The following is an 18283-nucleotide window of genomic DNA, read 5'->3' as shown; positions in this document are numbered from 1 at the left end:
GCCCTCATCCAGTCCATTGTCACAGCCAGGCACCGGTTCAGCACATTGACAGTCTCACCCGAAGAGGATGAAAAGGAGAAATAGAGCTGTGTGTCATCAGCATACTGATGGCAAAATGTAAATGTACTGATTTCAAGTCGATTCCGACTTATGGCGACTCTATGAATAGGGTTTTCATGAGGCTGAGAGGCAGTGACTGGCCCAAGGTCACTCAGTGAGCTTCATGGCTATGTGGGGATTCAAACCCTGGTCTCCCAGGTCATAGTCCAACACCTTAACCACAACACCACACTGGGTCTCACATGTAACGCACTCCAAAACTCCAGATGACAGCACCCAATGGTTTCATGTAGATGTTGAAGAGCATGGGGGACAGAACTGACCCCTGTGGAACCCCATACTAGAGAATCCACTGGGCCAAGCAATATTCCCAAGCACCATCTTCTGGAGCCGACCTGCCAAGTAGGACGGAACCACCGCCTTGCAGTCCCTCCCACTCCCAGCTCAGCCAGTCTTCCCAGAAGGACCATGGTCGATGGTATCGAAAGCCGCTGAGAGATCAAGGAGAATCAACAGAGTCACACTCCCCCTGAAAGGGATCCAGATAATTGGTCTCATCCAAGAGCATCTGGAGTTGCATCCCAGGAGATATTGTCTCCATTTATATAACTCCTTTCAAATATACACAATATGAAAAGACATGACTAATAGAATTGTATGATAATTCTGCTAATTTCTTGAATTGATCACATTTGAAACAAAAATCAGTCCATTACCTTGGGCTGGATTCAGAACCAGGGTGTGTTGCTCTAATTATTTAAATGAATATTCATTACTTTTAAACAACTGTCTAGTAAGTTTGATACAGTGATGTCTTTAAAATTTGGAATTAAATGGTTCAACATACAATTTTGCATACCTCATAATTCTCAGAAGCAGGAATATTATTTCCTTCAAACAGAAATACTTACAATGAACAGAGAGGCATTTAGGAAGAAGTTGTTTTTGGCTTGCTATAAGTTAAAGTTGTCAAGAAAACATAGGTTATGGGGTAGTAAGGAGAGCTTATAATAAAAGCCTTTGCAGATGCAGTTGGCTGCTGGGATTAGAAAGCTTCTCAGAGCCCAGTGAATCAAGCTCTGAGGCTGCACATTTTTTCCTCACAGCCCCAGGAGCATCATATATTGCAGCCAACATTACAAGTCAATTTAAACTTCTCTGTGGCTAGGAGTGGTGTTGAGGGTAGCCCAAGGCATCTGAACATTGAGTCTCTTGTCCCTTTTTTTCTTTGCTAAAACCCTAGCTGGAAGCCCATGAATACTTAGCAATGCCCCTGTTGGAGGGCTGGGAGTAGAGGGAACATTATCTTAGAATTTTCTTACATATTTTTTTAATTTGAAAAACCCCGCACTATTGGTGACCCATTTCTGAATTGCGCTGGAGAATTTCCCTCTCACTACTGTAGCATGTCTAGTTAACCTTCTATTTTGTAAGTAAACCTTTTATCAAAACAAACTCTCTTTTTAAATGTTCACTAGACTCTCTGATCATAGTACCTATCGTTCGCTCTTGGATGCCCTTCTCATTACTCCTATTATTAAACCACCATCTCTGGAAAGTGCAAGACCATCAAGAAAATCAACAAGTACTTTGGGGATGCAAAGAAATTGGAAACAGTAAGAGTGTGATAGGAATGGTTCTATCAAGGCATATATATATTTTGCACTCCTTTGACTTATGTTCCAGCTTGTTTACTTTTATGGACTGTGGTGAATTAAACTCTTACACTATTGCATACCACGCATGTTGTACTTAGTTCCAGCTGGCTATTTTTTTATATAAAAGGGTAAAGGAAATCTTCTTGTGCTTTATTTTCACTAGTACTGATTAGTCACTGCTAATGTAAGAGTTATTCCAGCTTAATAGAACGGGAGAGGGAATCTTGCTGCATGGGGGACAGCCTTGCTCTTCGTGTGTGTGTTTGTGTAGCTGTTTGCTGTTAACCATTCTAAAACGTTTCAGAAAAAACACTTGTAGAAATGGCTTGTGTCCATCCCTGGTATGAGTTGCAGTATGCATACTACATGCAGGTTGGTGGTGGCCATTTTGAATTGATGATGTGATGCTTAGCACTGAACCTTTCCCCTTGATTTAAAGAGGTGTGATCTGTCCATTAACTCCAAGGTGGGAAAATGTTACCAGTGTGGAATCAATAGTTTTGAAGGAGATACTGGCAACAAACTCTGTCACTAAGGAAGCCACTTTATTGTATTATTGAAACAGAGCCTGTGTTCTTCAGATACTCACTGTGATACTCACTCTCTTGGCAAATGGGGAACAAATCAATGGTTTTATACATATTTGATTCTATAAAGTGTTTCATATTTCCTGGTGGGGTGGGACATTTTATTCTGTGTCATACTTCCTGACCACACCTATGGTAACATTAGCCCTAACTTTCCTTGGAAGCTTTATTTAACCTACAATCCAGACATCTGTGTTTTGATAGTTTAGATGCAACCAGCTCATTTATTGTGTCTAGCAAACTATTTTCCTCTGGCTCGGCACTTACAGACCATTTCACTATTAATGTGTCTCAGGAGCAGGCATAATTCAGAATATCCAAATCACTATATAGGTATGAATTTTGTTCTGTTGTATCATCAATTTCTTAGAGGCAATGAATGCCTGTTCCACAACCAGATGATTGTCCCTTTTTTAAATGTGTCACTTTTTTTGTACTTCATAAAACTTTGTCTTTGCCTCTCCACAAATCTGGGTTGTTATGCCAGTTCTAGGCCAATTTTGTAATAAATGAAAGCACTACCATATGTCTTTCACAGTACGGAGGTGCAAAAAAGGTTGGAAAGATGGAATGTTAAAAAAACACAGGCATATGAGAGAATATTATGAAATTACAAAAATACAGGGTTTCACATTTCAACCGCACAGTTAATTGAAAGCAGTCACTCTTCAGAGGCTTTATTTTTTATTAAATGACAGTTATTTTTGTGCTAGTGTAAGTATACACACATCTAATGTGTTTTCATATATCTGATCACTGTAGTCGTGTGTTATCTTACCTGGAGTAACTTTTGAATTGGCCTATCCAATGTAGAAGCCTAGGAGCATGACATTGAAAGGTTTCTCCAGTTGCTGCGCATGCCCTTTAGCTTAGGATAGGAGAGAGCAAATGTGGCCCACTTAATTACCACTACATTTTGGCTCTTGCAATCTAATCTATTGCAGATGTAATGCTCCAGGTTCCTGAAAACTGATTTTTTAATGAAGAGCTGGACTCAGACATGGGTTTCTTCCTTCTCTTTACAATGAATCCAACCCCTAGTTAATACTATACTGGTTAATACTAGAATTGAAATCATGGTTTAAAATGGGGTTTGGATACCATGGTTTTGAATGAACCTGGTTAACATTAACCATAGTTAGTGCACATGAAACTTGATTGATTGATTCTATTTATATCAGACCTTTCCTCCCAAAGGAGTCCAGGACAGCAAAGGAAGGGAAGGGTATTTGGAAAGGGGGAAGGAGTGTATATTCTTTGGGCTCCCAATTTGCAAATCATGGTTTTGTAGGAATGGCAGCAAAGCATTATCACTACGGTGTAGTTGCAAAGGTTTGTTGGTCACTTAATGCAAGAACGCAGAGAGAACAGTGCACACATCTGCCATAGTTTTATATTGCCTCAGGAGCACTGAAGTTGAAGGGTAGACACCTAGCATTTAGTCCAGTCTCAGGTAGGTGGCATTATAGAGCAAGCAGGTGGACTTAGTCACTCTGTTATTTGCACCAAGCAAGTGGTTGTCTTGGCTGCTTTTAAATTTGTGACTTTTCTGACTCCCTCTCTTAGCACATAATTTACATTTCTAGGCTTTAATAGAAACTACAAGGAATGTGTTAATGATTTAGACTTATGGGAGAAACTATGGTATGTGTTTTAAGGAAATAGATTATGCTCCTTCTGAAAGAGAAGCCTCTGAGCTTGATATGGCTTGGATTCTGACTTCTCACACCTTTTAACTTTTAGCACTTTTGTACATTAGCATGTTTTTCATCTACTAAGCATGTCATAAGTTGCAGCCGAAGGGGCAAATTTGCCCATATTGGAAGTACCTCCTTTTCTTAAAAGAACACTCTGCCCTGGATTGCATCATGGGTTGCTTTCTGAATTTCTTGCACCAAATGAATTGCCTGGATTGCAGCAGTTCTGTCTTGTCCCCCTTAAAAGCCCCAAGAGGAGTTCCTTGTTCTTTAAGAATAAGACCATAAATTAGGTAGAGGGAGAGGAGCAAAATTTATTATCTAAAAATTATAGAGAGATCTGCTTTACAGAATTAATATTAGCTTGGGGAAATGCTATACATGAGTTAGGCAAGTGCTTTGCATAGTTCAGCTCTTGTGTATCTTGATAACTTTTACTTAAGTGGCTCTATTGCTCCATTCTTCATTAGTCACTGTAGCTAATTTAACTTTTTGCTAAATTTCTTCAGTGCTATATTCTGCATATGCAAACTGTCTCTCCAGTTGCAGCACTCTTAATGGTTAATGAGTTTGATTTGATCTCTGGAGGACTTAAAGCAGGCTTCTAAATTTTAAGACTACATGCAAAATATCCTCATATGTAACCTCAGAAGCCACACATGGAAAGTATTGGATTTTAGGCAAACTGTCTGCATGGTTCTCTGTTTTGAAAAGAAAGACAAAAATCATATCCTTATAGTTTTGGTCTAGAGTGAGCAAGTAGGTAATTCCATCAGAACTTATAGGAGCAAGGAACAGAACCCAGGATGGAATTATATGGCATAGACGAGGCTTGATTTTAGGACCACCAAATGGAAGGAGCAAGTTCAGTCCTGGTTGTAATGGTGCTCCTGAATTACACCTTGTATTTTCTCCTATATAAAATTGTTGCTGCCATTTGTGGGGTTTTTTTTTTGAGGGAGAGGAAGCACTAAATTAGACCAAGCTGGATGTGACATGCAACTGTGTTTGCGCCTGGTAATCCTTTATCAGGTGTGTACTACATAATAACAAAGGAAAGAGCTTTCTCAGCAGTGGCATCTTGGCTGTGGAATGTCATCCCAAAAGATACATGCCTGGTGCCTACATTAACAATCTTTTCATTGCCAGGCAAAAACATTTTTATTCACCAAGGCAATAGCTTATTGTTAATATTAGTTATGTATTTTTTTGCTATTCATATTATGCCTAACTGGCTTTATGCCATCCTGAAATGCTATATAGGATGAAAGACAGTCCGTGGTGTGCACAGGACCCAAGATTCACCATATATCTGTGTTTGTTTTTTAAAAAAATTCAAATCTATTTGAGTCACTCTGTTCTCTCTCTCTTTTGATATGTGCTCTGGGGTCCAAGCTGCTGTGTATAAATTGAAGCTTTTTGCTGCTCCCTGAAGAATTTAAAAAAGACTGTCATCTTTTCCTCTTTTGGCCAACATGGATGAAATTAACATGCATAGTCAGAGTGCATTAAGGTTACCAACCTGCAGACAAATGCATCCAAGTGCTTTTTATGGGAGAAGTAAAAGGGATTCACTTTGCTCCATAATCCTTTATGAGAGGAGCAGGAGGGATTTATCTCTTTCTTACTTTAAAATAATTAAGAAGTGGCCAAATGGTGTGTGTACTTGCTTGTCTGTTGTTTTTTTAAGTTGTGGCTTCCTTTTGTGGTGGTGCTTTGTGTCCTCAGACAGGCCTTTACAAGCCTCCTGACAGGCCTTTCCAGGTCTCCAATATGCCTGATAATGTGAAGCTGTCTAGAGTACTGCCTGCAGAATCCTGAAGAGCTCTGGGCTTCTTTTTATTTTTTTGGTTAAAGCGGAGGAACGTAGGATCTTTGAAAACTTAAATGAAGCTTTTAACTCTTTAAAAAAATCTGCTGCTGTGCTTTCACACACAAAAAATAAAAATCCAGAGCTCTTCAATATGCCGCAGCCAACATTTTGGATAGCTTCACTTCTGACAAAGCCCATGAGTCTAAAGAAACATACAGATAAAAGCATAGAGTTGTAAACGTTCAGAAAAGTACAGAAACGGAGCAGCATGAAATTTTCTGTGAGGGCCCCAATTCTATTTGGCTTTTTTAAATTGATATCACACTTTGAATAGGAAGGGTGGGAGACTACTAAATCAGTTCGATTTGTCTCATTATTTAACCACACACAGAACCGAAGAATACACCTCATCTATAAATATTCTAAATATGGCTGCCCCAATCTTGTATAATGTGAAAAATGGGGACATCTAATATTATACGACATGTGGTGTGTGAGGAACTGAATCCTTTCTCCTTTCCTATTTTAAGGAAGGACATCATCACTTTAAGGCACTTTTTCTCCCAATCTATCTCCAGTATTGGAAATGAGCTAAGAGAAAAGTGAAGTGATGGTGCTCGGAAAGGGAAAGAGTTGAGAGTTAAAGTTCCTGTCACTTGCATGCCTCTTTAAATTCCCTCATTCTCCATTTTAGTGTGTGATCAGAGCCGACACATGAATAACAAATATGGCTGCCCCATCATATTGGGTGTACTCTTTAGGTCACAAAGAGAAAGTAAGAGAATCTCAAGGCAGGGAAGATGAAAAGCAATACGCAAGTATGAGGAGGAGAACTCGTGCTAGGGTGATGTCAGATGAGGGGCATCAGGGATAGGAGAGCTGAGGGAAAAAGGGTCCAGTGTTCTCACAGCAATTCAGTCTCCTCTCCTATCTTTGAAATTTCTCAGTGTTTTACTAATCATTTTTGAGAAAAGGAGGGTTGATCTCAGCCTAAATCTGGAACTCTATACCAGCCTTTCCCAACCTGTGTGCCTCCAGATGTTGTTGGACTACAACTCCCATCAGCCTCAGCCAGCATTGCCAATGGTCAGGAAAGATGGGAATTGTGGTCCAACAACACTGGTTGGGAAAGGCTGCTCTATACCGTTTTTAACCGAGTTCCCAATTCATTTAGAATCAATCTAGAAAACGAAAAGCACATTAAAATACATTAAATAACATACACTTGCCTGCCTACCTTACAAGGACATAGGAAGCTGTCATATGCTGAGTCAGACTCATTTGCCTTTCTAGCTCAGTGTAGTCTACACTAAGTGGCAGTGGCTCTCTATTATTATTATTATTATTATTATTACATTTTGATCCCACCTTTCCTCCAAGGAGCTCAAAGTGTCATACATGGTTCTCCCTTTTATCCTCACAACACCCCTGTGAGGTAGGTTAGGCTGAGAGACTATGACTGGCCCAAGGTAACCCAGCAAGTTTCAGGGCTGACTGGTGATTTGAACCTGGGTCTCCCAGGTCCAAGTCCAGCACTATAACCACTACGCCACACTAGCTCTCAAGATCTCTCTATAGAGTTCCATCTGGAGATGCTGGGTATTAAACCTAGGACCTTCTGAATGCAAAGATGCTCTTACCACCACTGCCACTCCCAAAAAAAGCCTTCAAAAATTTTCTGGGGTTCTTAAAAGAAATTTGGACGGTTAAAGTTGGAAATCAGGAAAATCATATCACTTCAAGGACAGCCTCTCTAGTATCAAAGACTTAAAAAGCAACAGAGAAGACAGTCTTTTTTGCTGCTTTCTCTTGACTTCTTTTAATGGTGGAACACAGACTCTCTCTTGGGAAGGTGTCCAGTTGCCATGGGCTCATTCTGGAGCCTTTTGCTAGATGTGTTAAATGAACTTGACAAATGAGCAACTTTGTGTTAGTGTTTTTCAGTATTAATGTGGGATTTTCTTCCCTCAAAACACTCTCTCATTAATCAGTCTGACTGATACACAGAATTATGCCAGAAAGCCGATTGCTATGGAAATTAGCACATTTTAAGCCAGCATGCTGCATATTGACAGCATTTCCATGATTACTTGAATGTGATGTAAAGATTACCACTGGAAGGAAGCCCAGAGGCAACGCAGCAGCAGAAAAGAAAAATGCTCTATGATTTGATGAAGTAAATCTTACAAAAACAATTCCAATATCATTGGTGTGTGAGGCTTGCCACAAATGTTGACAGAGAGCCTCCTGCTAAGCTCAGTAGGCATTGGAGTGAGTCATAAATCAAAAGTTTCACGTAAAGCCCACTTTCCACCAAGACTTCAGCCTTTCCTCCTATTAAAATACCCACAGTTCCTTGCACTGCAACTGCATGACTTTATTTGTACTAGTATAATTCACCTACATATAATGTACCATTCTGTATTCATTTAATTTGCCTGTGATCTCTAATGAGATATAGGGGTTAGAACGTTAGACTAGGACTGAGGATAGATATGTTCAAATCCCCACTCGGTCGTGAAGTTACCTCCCTCACAGGATAAAATGAGAAAGCCATATACTCAGGCCCTAGATATTCCTTGGAGTAAAGATGGTTTATAAATGTAGTAGCAGTAGTAACAACAACAACGAATAATGGGGAGAGGCTATACCTCAGTAGTAGAGCCACCTGCTTTGCATGCAGAAGATCTCAGGCTCAATCACTAACAAATATAACTAGGAGAGACCCCTATGTGAGAGGTAGTGGAAAGGTGCTATCAGTCAGTATAGACAGGGGTAAGGAATCTTTTTGGCTTTGGGGGCCAGACCCCCACCTCACCGGCGAACTTTGATAGATTGGTGGGGCAACCCATCTATCAGTCACATTATGTCATATGATTGACAAATGGGTTGTCCTGCCCACCTGTCAAAACCCCTTCACGGGATTCCCAAGCTTGGGAGCCACAGCACAAGGCATGTCACCAACCCTATGCTTTGCAAGCCTCCCTGCACTTCTCCTTTCTACCACTGATGTTGGAGGTAGAAAGTAAAAGCACGGGGAGGCTCGCAAAGCCCTTTGCCGTCATCCTCACACTTCTCCTTTCTACCCCCAGTGTTAGAGGCTGGAAAACCATGCTGGCAGGGAGACGTAGTTTCCATTGAATTGAGACTGCCTTTCCCTCCTTGAGCCATTGGCAGCCCGCTTTAAGCTCCCGATTTGTCCCTTTGAAGTCCTGCCCTTACCTGACCCACCCCTGACGTCATGTCCCCAATACAGCCTCGTGGGCCAAATGTGGAGATCTGACAAGCCAAGTTTGGCCGGGGATTAGGCAGTACCAAAGTAGATAGACCAATGGTCTGACTTGGTATAAGGCAGCTTCCTCTGTTTCTCCCCAGAGTAGGCAAGGACATGATAGCAAATCTTCTCTGGTAATACATTCTTTAGCAGGACCATATGGACTTACATGAAGCAACCTTATACAGAGGCAGATCATTGGAATTGCTCACTCATTTCCCTGCCCTGTTTGCCAGGGTTTGAGTGACATGCCCTTGACTGGCTCACCTGTCTGTTTTCCATTACAGCAGGTGTGGGGAACCTTTGACCCTCCAGATATTTCTGAACTACAGTTCCTACCAGCAAGCATGGCCTATGGCCAGGGATGATTGGAGTTGTAGTTCAGTAACATCTGGAGGGCCAAATGTTCCTCACCGCTTCATTTCAGACAACGTAAATTGTTGTGGCTTCCCCTGGTTTTCCTTAAACACATCTTACCCCATAAAAAGTTGAAATATATTTCTAAAGCCATGGGAAAAACTAGGACCATTGTTGCAATCCTTCACAACTATGTGAACTTCTATGTTGAAATAAAGTGGGTGTTTAGTTTGATTAAATGAGCAGATTGTTGCAGTCCATGTTGTTAAACCAAATCAACTGTAGATGAATGTAGGGGATGGGGTAAAGTATATGTTTTGCACATAAAAGGTCCTGGTTCAATCCCTGGGGGAAAGACACCTGTCTGAAATCTTGTAGAACCATTGCCAGTTAGAATGGGCCAGCCTTTCTCAACTTAGTCCCCTCCCTATTGCTTGCACTACAAGTCCCATAATCCAAGACCATTAGTTGTGTTGGCTGGGGCTGATGGGAGTTGTATTTCAAGACATCTGGAGGACATCAGGTTGAGGACTGGTGTAGACACTCCTGAGTTCGATCAGCCAATGGTCTGACTCTGTATAAATCAGCTTCCTATCTTTCTAATGGGAAACAGCTTATCTTTCTTTCTCTTCCCATCCACCTACCACATCTTCAGTAAATTATTTCATCAAATATTTTGATGGTTAGTATAATGTAATTTAAGAGTTCCCTGCAACAATATTGTAATTTGACAGTTACACCATATGTGATCCTTATTTTTGCTGTTGTTTGGGTGGGTGTACACACAAATACACAATCTGCCCTAATAGTGTTGATAGAAAGAGCTGTTGTCATGTCAGTCAGGGTTTTGTAAAGAGTCTGAAATGCTACAACAGCCTTCCCCAACCTAATACCTTCCATATATTGTTGGACTGCAGCTACCATTAGCTCTTACCATAGACCATGCTGTCTGGAGCTGATGGAGTCCGAAACATTTGGATGATGCTCTGTACTAAGCCTTCCAATTTACTTCATTTACTTCAGTGTTGGAGGCAGCTCTATATCTGGAGTGAGTGTAGAGAAGTATGGAGCACATGTGGACCTCCAGACTCCAATTCCCATTAGCTTTAACAGGCATAGCCAATGGTCAGGGATGATGTGAGTCATAGTCCAACAACATCTGGAAAGTGATGGTTCCCCTTTCCTGGCATAGAGCATATTTGTAGCAGTCCCTACTGGAATGCCTTCAGACAAAAGAACTTGATGTGTCAGACCAGCAGTTTGATAGTGAAAACATTGGATTTTCAATAATGACTTCAACCACAATGCAAACTTAGATGTAAATGCAGAATAAGCTTGTTATATCCCAAGGTATAAGCTTGTCTTTTAAAAGTTTTTTTGTTAAGTATTTCAGAAACACTAGATCTTAGCAGGATGTACCAATTGTGTAATTGATCTCAATATTTTTTCAGCATGTGCTTAGTTTTTAAAATGTTGACAACGAAAGCTCTCATGTTCCCTGAATTTGAATTGTCATAGAACAGGTAGTAGAGATTCATTGCAATCTGGCTGCCACTGAATATTCTTCTCCCCCCATTCTCCCCCCGTTCCCTCCCCCATTGTGAGACTTGCTTTGTTCACTGCAATGAAGGAGCATGTGTTGCACTGTACATTTTGACTATTGTTTGTCCTGCTTTTACACTTTACTTGTGATCAGCTTTCCTTTAGGTAGGCCAGCTTTGGCAGTCATTTACAATTAAAAGACTTAGGGGTAGGGATTCTAGTCTAGGCTCTTGAGATGAAACTATGAAGAGATAAGTTTGAGTGCCCTAATAATGTTAACCCTTCAGTAAATGAATCAGTCAGTGAGGCTTGCAGGATGTGTGTGCATATGTGTGTGATGGCTATAATAATGGAAGTCATTCAGTTTTTTCAGAACATTTCATAAAAGTATTTACCTTCATCTACCCTTGCTTTGTGATTGCTCTAAATTAAGAGGTAATATTTGTCTCCAAATAGTGATTCTCTGGAGCCAGCACAGTTTACTGCTTATACAGCTGCCACAATAAGGAGCATGTCTGAAACCCCAGAGAATGGCGCAAATAGGCCAGGTCCTGCCAATACAGCATCTGTACCAGCCTTCAAGCCAACAGGACCTCAGTATGCAGTCAAAACCCCAGGCTGGCAGTCTTCAAATCAACCAGGTAAATTTGCCTACTTGCTTGACTAGAAATCCAAATGCTTTAATGCAAAAAAAGTAAATTGATGATGAGGATGATTGCTTTTTAAGTTCATGTTTCTATCAGCCTTACTTTTATTACATCTTTTAATGCGCAAGCATCATGTATACCAATAAAAAAGTATTCTTCCCGTGTATATCAGAGTATATTAAAATGCGTTCCATGTTATTAACTACAGTAGTAAAATAATAATCACAACCAGCATACCTCCTAAAATGGTAAAATAATACAGTCATATCTTAGAAGTATCTGATTTTATTTTGCTCCCTAGGAGCCTGTTCATATATTTTCTGAGCATATATAAGTCAGGGTTGGCCAGCATAGCACCTTCCAAAAGTTTTAAATACCATATTCCTTGACCATTGGCCATGCTGTCCAGGGTTGATGGCAGTATTAGATTAGGGTTTTTTTTTTTAATTGTTTTAAGATTGCTTTTGCTCTTTTCATTTTTTATTGTAAGCTACCCTTGGAGTTTTCAGACACTGAAGGGTGGAATATGAAATATTTTAAATTTTAAAAGTTTGAACACAAGAGAAACTGGGTGTTGACTTCTCTGTCCTAATTAATCCTTCCCCAAGGTTAGATAGATAAGTACGCAAGCTAAACCAGTCTTCTCCTATCTGGTACCACCCACCCCTACCCAGTTGTTTTGAACTACAGTTTCCATCATCCCTGAACATTGGCCTCCCTGGCTGAAGCTGATGAGAATTGTTGTCCAACAACATCTGGTGGGCACCAGATTAGGAAAGGCTGGCCTAGACTAAATGCAACTACATTCAGCTTTAAAATGAGTACACTGGCATCTGCTTGTATCTCTGATGCACTTACATGCCAGTGATATGGAGAAGAAATTTTTCTACTCCTATATTGTTTTTTCTTGCAGGAAACTTTCTATTGTGATAATGTGTTGTGTACAAAATTATTAACTTAATGGCTGAATACAATATAAGTTAAACTTTGCAACTGGAATGGATAGAATACTAGGCAAATCTTAAGTCAAACTTGCCAGTTTTTTCCAGGTAAATATCACTAGGAAGTACATACAAGCACAGGTTGCTGATTTTTGTTCTTTAAGCTTGTTCTTGAAGTTATTGTGTTAACAATTTTCAGCATTGTCTCCCCCCCCCCGGTAGGATTGTGCTGCCAAAGTCTAAATAATGTAACATTAAGTATGTGCTCTTGAGCTTCTATGTCTCATAATAATCACACATTCCAATAAAAGTAATTTGCAAGAAAATTTTTAAATATCATTAAATGTTATTACCACACAAAGGGCAAATTATTGATATCCCTCCTCCCATCAGATATTTAAATTCAACTGCTTTCAGCTAGGAGGTGGGGGGGATCTTAAAGATACAATGCTTAAAATCAATGTGACATGTCTTGATTTAGGATAAGGAAATATTCCCCAGGAAATCTCTTGTCACTTTGTACAGCCCATCCAGGCAGTTGCTGCAGTTTGAACTGGTAGATTCAGCTCCTATCTAGGAAAAACAGTTTCAGGCTCAAGGTGGACTAGGTATTTTTTGTAGATGAAATTTTCAGATGCGTTTCTCAGTGGGGATAGGCTTGTGCTACCATGCTTAGAAGGGAGTGGGTTCCACTGCAGCGTGTAGATGTGCCCTTTGGCTTAGTCTCAACACATCAGTATCCGTAGTGCCTTAATAAACACACCAAATTTATGAGCTTTTTCATTTGCTGAGACTTGCTGTCTAAAATTGGCCTTTAATCAATAAATAGCCATAATCTTCAAAGTTAATAAAAGAGTACCAACCAACTTACACACATGATTGTTTTCCCTTACCTGCTTTCTGAAATGGTGCAAGTTGTAAAGCAGTATGTTCAATTGCACTTTAAAAGGATTTTCCCTTTCTGGAAAAAAAATGCTAACAAGCTGGGGGGGGGGATCAAAATCATCCCAAAGTAAAAGAGAGAACATAGGGTGTTAATGTGGTATGTATTTTTAATAATGTGGCCTTTGGAGCATATGGTTGTATGGCAATAGTTTAATAAAATGAATAACTCTTTGAATTTTGGAGGTGTGAACTTCAGAGTATCCTCAAGGTGGCGATAAATCATCACGTCTAATGCCTCACTGATCTCAATTTTTTTTAGTAAAAACGAGATGAAATTAAGGTTATTTTTTAAAAAATAAAAAGACAATGGCTTGTTTGGAGTGCACTGTGTTCTTTTCAGTTACGCTACATTTAACAAAAATGCCCTTTAATGTTTAACCTTCAGAGTACTCTGTTTGGTGGTAGAAAATTAAGAGTGTTAGAAGTGTTAGTATGTAGTCTTCCACAGGTTGTTGACTCTTTTTCTTTAAGCTTATATTCAGAAGGTCATTTTAGTACCTTTTTTCTTTGTTACTACCACTATCCCTACTGCTATGCACTGTTCAACAGGAAGGGTCAAGGGTTGTGTTAACATATTCTACAAAAGGGTGAAAACTCAGGATTCCTACCTTGAGCTGGACTGAACCTTTCAACCCCAGCTTTTTAAAGCAATTTATTGGGGTGATGGGAAGCATAAAAAAGATGCTGTCTCAATAATTCGGGGAGGGTGTGGTGAATTTCAGCAAAATTTGAGAGGATGAGGAAGCTGGTGCTTACCGGTAAGTAACTTTCTGAGGTGCCCTAGGGACTGAGAGAAAAACACTTTGAAAGCAGAGGTTGAACCAGTGACAGTAAGTGCAGCCTTGGCTTTCAGAGGATCTTCCTGCTGAAGTGGAGAAGGGAATATTCTGCTCCATTCCTGGCAGGGCAAGATTACCCTTTGAAAGCCAGGATCATACTAACTGTCAATTGCACATTCCCTGTTTTAAAGGGCTTTTCTCTTGACTCTTTGGTTGTCTTGCAAAGTTACTTAGATGGTGTGGACCAGCCCTGACCCATCTGTGAATTTGTCCCACCTCCATAAAAGAGGTCAAAGAGTTTAGTGAAAGCTGGTTGGTCAGATTTGACACAACAGTAATGGTGGCTCACGGTATCATAAGACATTATACAGTCAATCTAAGAATAATCAAAGCTGAGAAAGGGAGCAACATTTATTCATTAAGAAGACCAGTTAAAACAAATAGCAGTTATGTTAGTCTGTTAACAGAGCTGTATTCTGCAACATGCCTATTAGGGGAACTTAAACTTATTTAAGAAAGGCTGTTCGACGAAGGTAGGTTTTAAAAACCTTTTTTAAAACCCAGTGTAAAGGCATGTGCATTTCTGAGGGGGGTAATTCCACAGTCTGGGGCCACCACAGAAAAGGCCCTTTTTCTCATGTCCACCAACTGAATACATTTCACAGGCAAGCACATGAGCACAGCCTCTGAGGCAGATCTCAATACCTGGGCAAGTTCATATCTCTGTAGGTGGACTTTCAAATAACTGTCCCAAATTGTTTAACACGTTAAATGTTAAAATCTGCACTTTGAATCGTGCCCAAGAATGGTGCATAAAATTATCTTTAATGGCTGATCCCACTTTTTGTTAGTGGATGCACTAAATTTAGAACTCAAGGTGGGCTAGTGTGTAAGATTAACAGAAGGATGATGTCAGAGATTGTGGGGGAAAGATGATTTTGACAGAGGCACTGTGGATTGCATGAAGGTGGGAGACAATTGACAAAAGGGAGTTGTTTTTGATACTGTACTTCTTACAAAAGTTGTGTGTGTGCGAAATACAATGTACGAATTCTACTTAAGTGAAAGTAACAGCAGTCACAAGGGATTGTATCTGAATGCCTTCAGAGAGGAAGAAATTGTGAAAAAAATCTAGCTACATTTAAAAATACGTTGTTGTCGTTGTTATCATTATTAAATTTATTACCAACCCTTCACCTACAGGTCTCAGTGCAGGTTATAGTTAAAAACAACCTAAAATCACAGTATGGTTGCCTCAGCATATAACACTAGCATAGGAGTGCATTTGTAAGCTTGTTGGCAAAACCTGTTGGATTTCTTGATAGTGAACACCGCCTGTGAAGCATGGAAGAGATTATATACTGATGACAGAATACATCTGGAAAGGTTGGACTTGGGTATCTAGAACTGGGTGGTCTGAAACTATATGGAAATCTGACCCAGGTACATACCATGCTAGAGTTATTTACTGATGTCAGAGCCCATTATTCCCCCCTCTCAAAATAACTGGGAGACGCTGCTCCTCAGTTACTCCAACCTAATCAAAAACTCACCATTCCAGGAATAGCTACTAGGAGTTAACATAGTATGTTTCCCAAACTGTTACCTCAAAGACCCAAAACTGTGCTCCTTTGAGAAAAAGGCAGGATATACAGTAATCGGACCTCAACTAATGTTCTCATAGTACTGAATTACAAATGGTACATTGTAATTTCGTTCTGTATGATATTTTATCTTGAAACACTGAAACTCAAAATCAATTATTGTAAGGTGACATTGGTTTTATGTTGGGAAATGTTTGTAAGAAACATGTTGCTTACATAAGTATTCAACCCCTGTGCTGTGGAAGCTCCCAGTTTACACAGATGAAAGAAATTGCCGTATTGAGGACACAGTTACCTTACCATTGGCCTCCACCTGTGAACCATTAAAGTTGCTGTCTTTGTCAGGATAAAATCCCCACTGTTGAGTCAGGCTGTGGATCTGAAGGAAAATGAAGACCAAAGAGCATTCTACAGATGTGAGAGATAATGTAATATAAATGCATATATTAGGAAAAGGGTACAAAATAATATCCAAGTGTTTGGGTATACCAGTGAGCACAGTTGGACCAATAGTCAGGAAGTGAAAGCTGCATCGCACCACCCAAGCACTGCCAAGAAAAGGCTGTCCCTCAAAACGCAGCACTTGAACAAGAAGGAGACTTGTGTGAGAAGCCACAGAAAGACCACCAATCACTTTGAAGGAGCTACAGTGTTCAGTGGCTGGGAATGGAGTAATGGTGCAACAGTCAGCCATATCAAGAGCTCTGCATAACACTGGCTTGTATGGGACAATGGCAAGAAAGAAGACATTACTCAAAAAGTACCATCTGAAAGCATGTCTGGAGTTTGCCAGAAAACATGAGTGCCCCAGCTGCAATGTTGGAAAAGGTTTTAGGGTCAGATGAGACTAAGATAGAGCTTTTTGGCCAAAACTCAAAGCGCTATGTGTGGTGCAAACTTAACACTGACCATGCCTCAAGACACACCATTCCTACAGTAAAGTATAGTGGTGGCAGTGATGCTGTGGGAATGTTTTTCATCAGCAAGAACTGGGCATCTTGTTAAAATTGATGGAAGAATGGATGGAGCAAAATATAGGGAAATACTGCAAGAGAACCTGCTGCAGTCCACTAAAAGAACTGGGAGGAAATTCACTTTTCAGCAGGACGATGATCCCAAGCATAAGGCCAAAGCAACATTGCAGTGGCTGAAGAACAAAAAGGTGGATGTCCTACAGTGGCTCAGGCAAAGTTCTGATCTCAATCTCATGGAGAATCTGTGGTCCTCTTTATAATTTGCGGTCCACAGGAGACATCCAACCAACCTGAACAACCTGGAGCAAATCTGCCAAGAAGTATGGGCCCAAATCCCTCCGACACTGTGTGCAAAGCTGGTACATACCTCCACTAAAAGACTTAAAGTTGTTGTTACAGCGAAAGATGGCTCTACAAAATTATACAGCCATGAGAGTGGATGTATAGCCAGCGTGGATTTTTTGCATTCCACAATGTTAAATTGAAAATAACCCCCCATGCCATTCTGATGCTTCCCATAAGCTCATTTCAAAACAAAACCTTACAAAACTAATAGTCCTGAACTCAGAAACACTTGCTTAATATCCCTGTAAATTTTCATGTTGATACACAAAACAGTCAGAGAGAATCGAGAGTTCAAAATGTAAAAAGAGAGAGAAAAACCCAGACCCTCTTTTTGACTCTTATTTAAAGTTTGATAGAAATATCTGTGGGCTATAGGTACATTCTTAAACCACAAGGTTTTTTGCCTATTAGTGAATATTGATATGTCTGGGTTGAATACTTATGCAAGCAGCATGTTTCAGTTTTTTATGTTCCTTACAAATATTTCCCAACATAAAACCAATGTCACCTTACAATAATTTATTTTGAGTTTCAGTGTTTCAAGATAAAATATCATACAGAATTAAATTACAATGTACCATTTGTAATTAAGTACTATGAGAACATTGGTCGGGGTCTGATTACTTTTGCAAAGCACTGTAAATTTAGTAAACAAATGTCCATGTACTATATCCTGCTTGGTTACCAAATCAACTCTTATTAGTGAAGCAGATGTTCCTGTATCATATCATTCCCATGACGGCTCTGTCTCTTACCTGGATAGGTTCGTTGCACATAGAGTCCACCCCCTCAGCAAAAACAAAGATATGTATCATCATCTAAACCACCTATTCCCCAATCCTTTTTACCATGTTTACACTCTGTACACTTTTACCTCCAAAGGTCCCTTTTTAGCTGGGACACTCTGCTTTACAATGAATGTGAAGTCATTGGGTCACTTTGCTGGACTGTTGCTGAAGTAGGTCACCTTCCTGCTCCAACTCCATGCTTGTAGTTCTTCTGTCTAGCTGTAACCACCTCTCATCAAGATGTGTTGCTTCCCATGCTGTTGGACTTCATC

At 40.0% G+C, this 18283-nt stretch overlaps 1 protein-coding gene across 7 annotated transcripts in view; it reads left to right on the top strand.

Annotated features, from left to right (window-relative positions):
* The window catches only part of PDLIM5 (PDZ and LIM domain 5), a 186392-nt gene that overhangs the window by 127205 nt on the left and 40904 nt on the right, over positions 1-18283 (top strand). For all 7 annotated transcript variants that reach the window (XM_061582996.1, XM_061582993.1, XM_061582998.1 and 4 more), the window contains one exon: positions 11445-11629. In XM_061582996.1, the coding sequence (XP_061438980.1) occupies positions 11445-11629 (185 nt within the window). The remainder of the gene's footprint in view (positions 1-11444; positions 11630-18283) is intronic.

The sequence above is a fragment of the Rhineura floridana genome, chromosome 9, assembly GCF_030035675.1.
Source record: "Rhineura floridana isolate rRhiFlo1 chromosome 9, rRhiFlo1.hap2, whole genome shotgun sequence".
In the NCBI taxonomy this organism is placed as follows: domain Eukaryota; kingdom Metazoa; phylum Chordata; class Lepidosauria; order Squamata; family Rhineuridae; genus Rhineura; species Rhineura floridana.
This window is presented reverse-complemented; position numbering and strand designations above follow the sequence as displayed.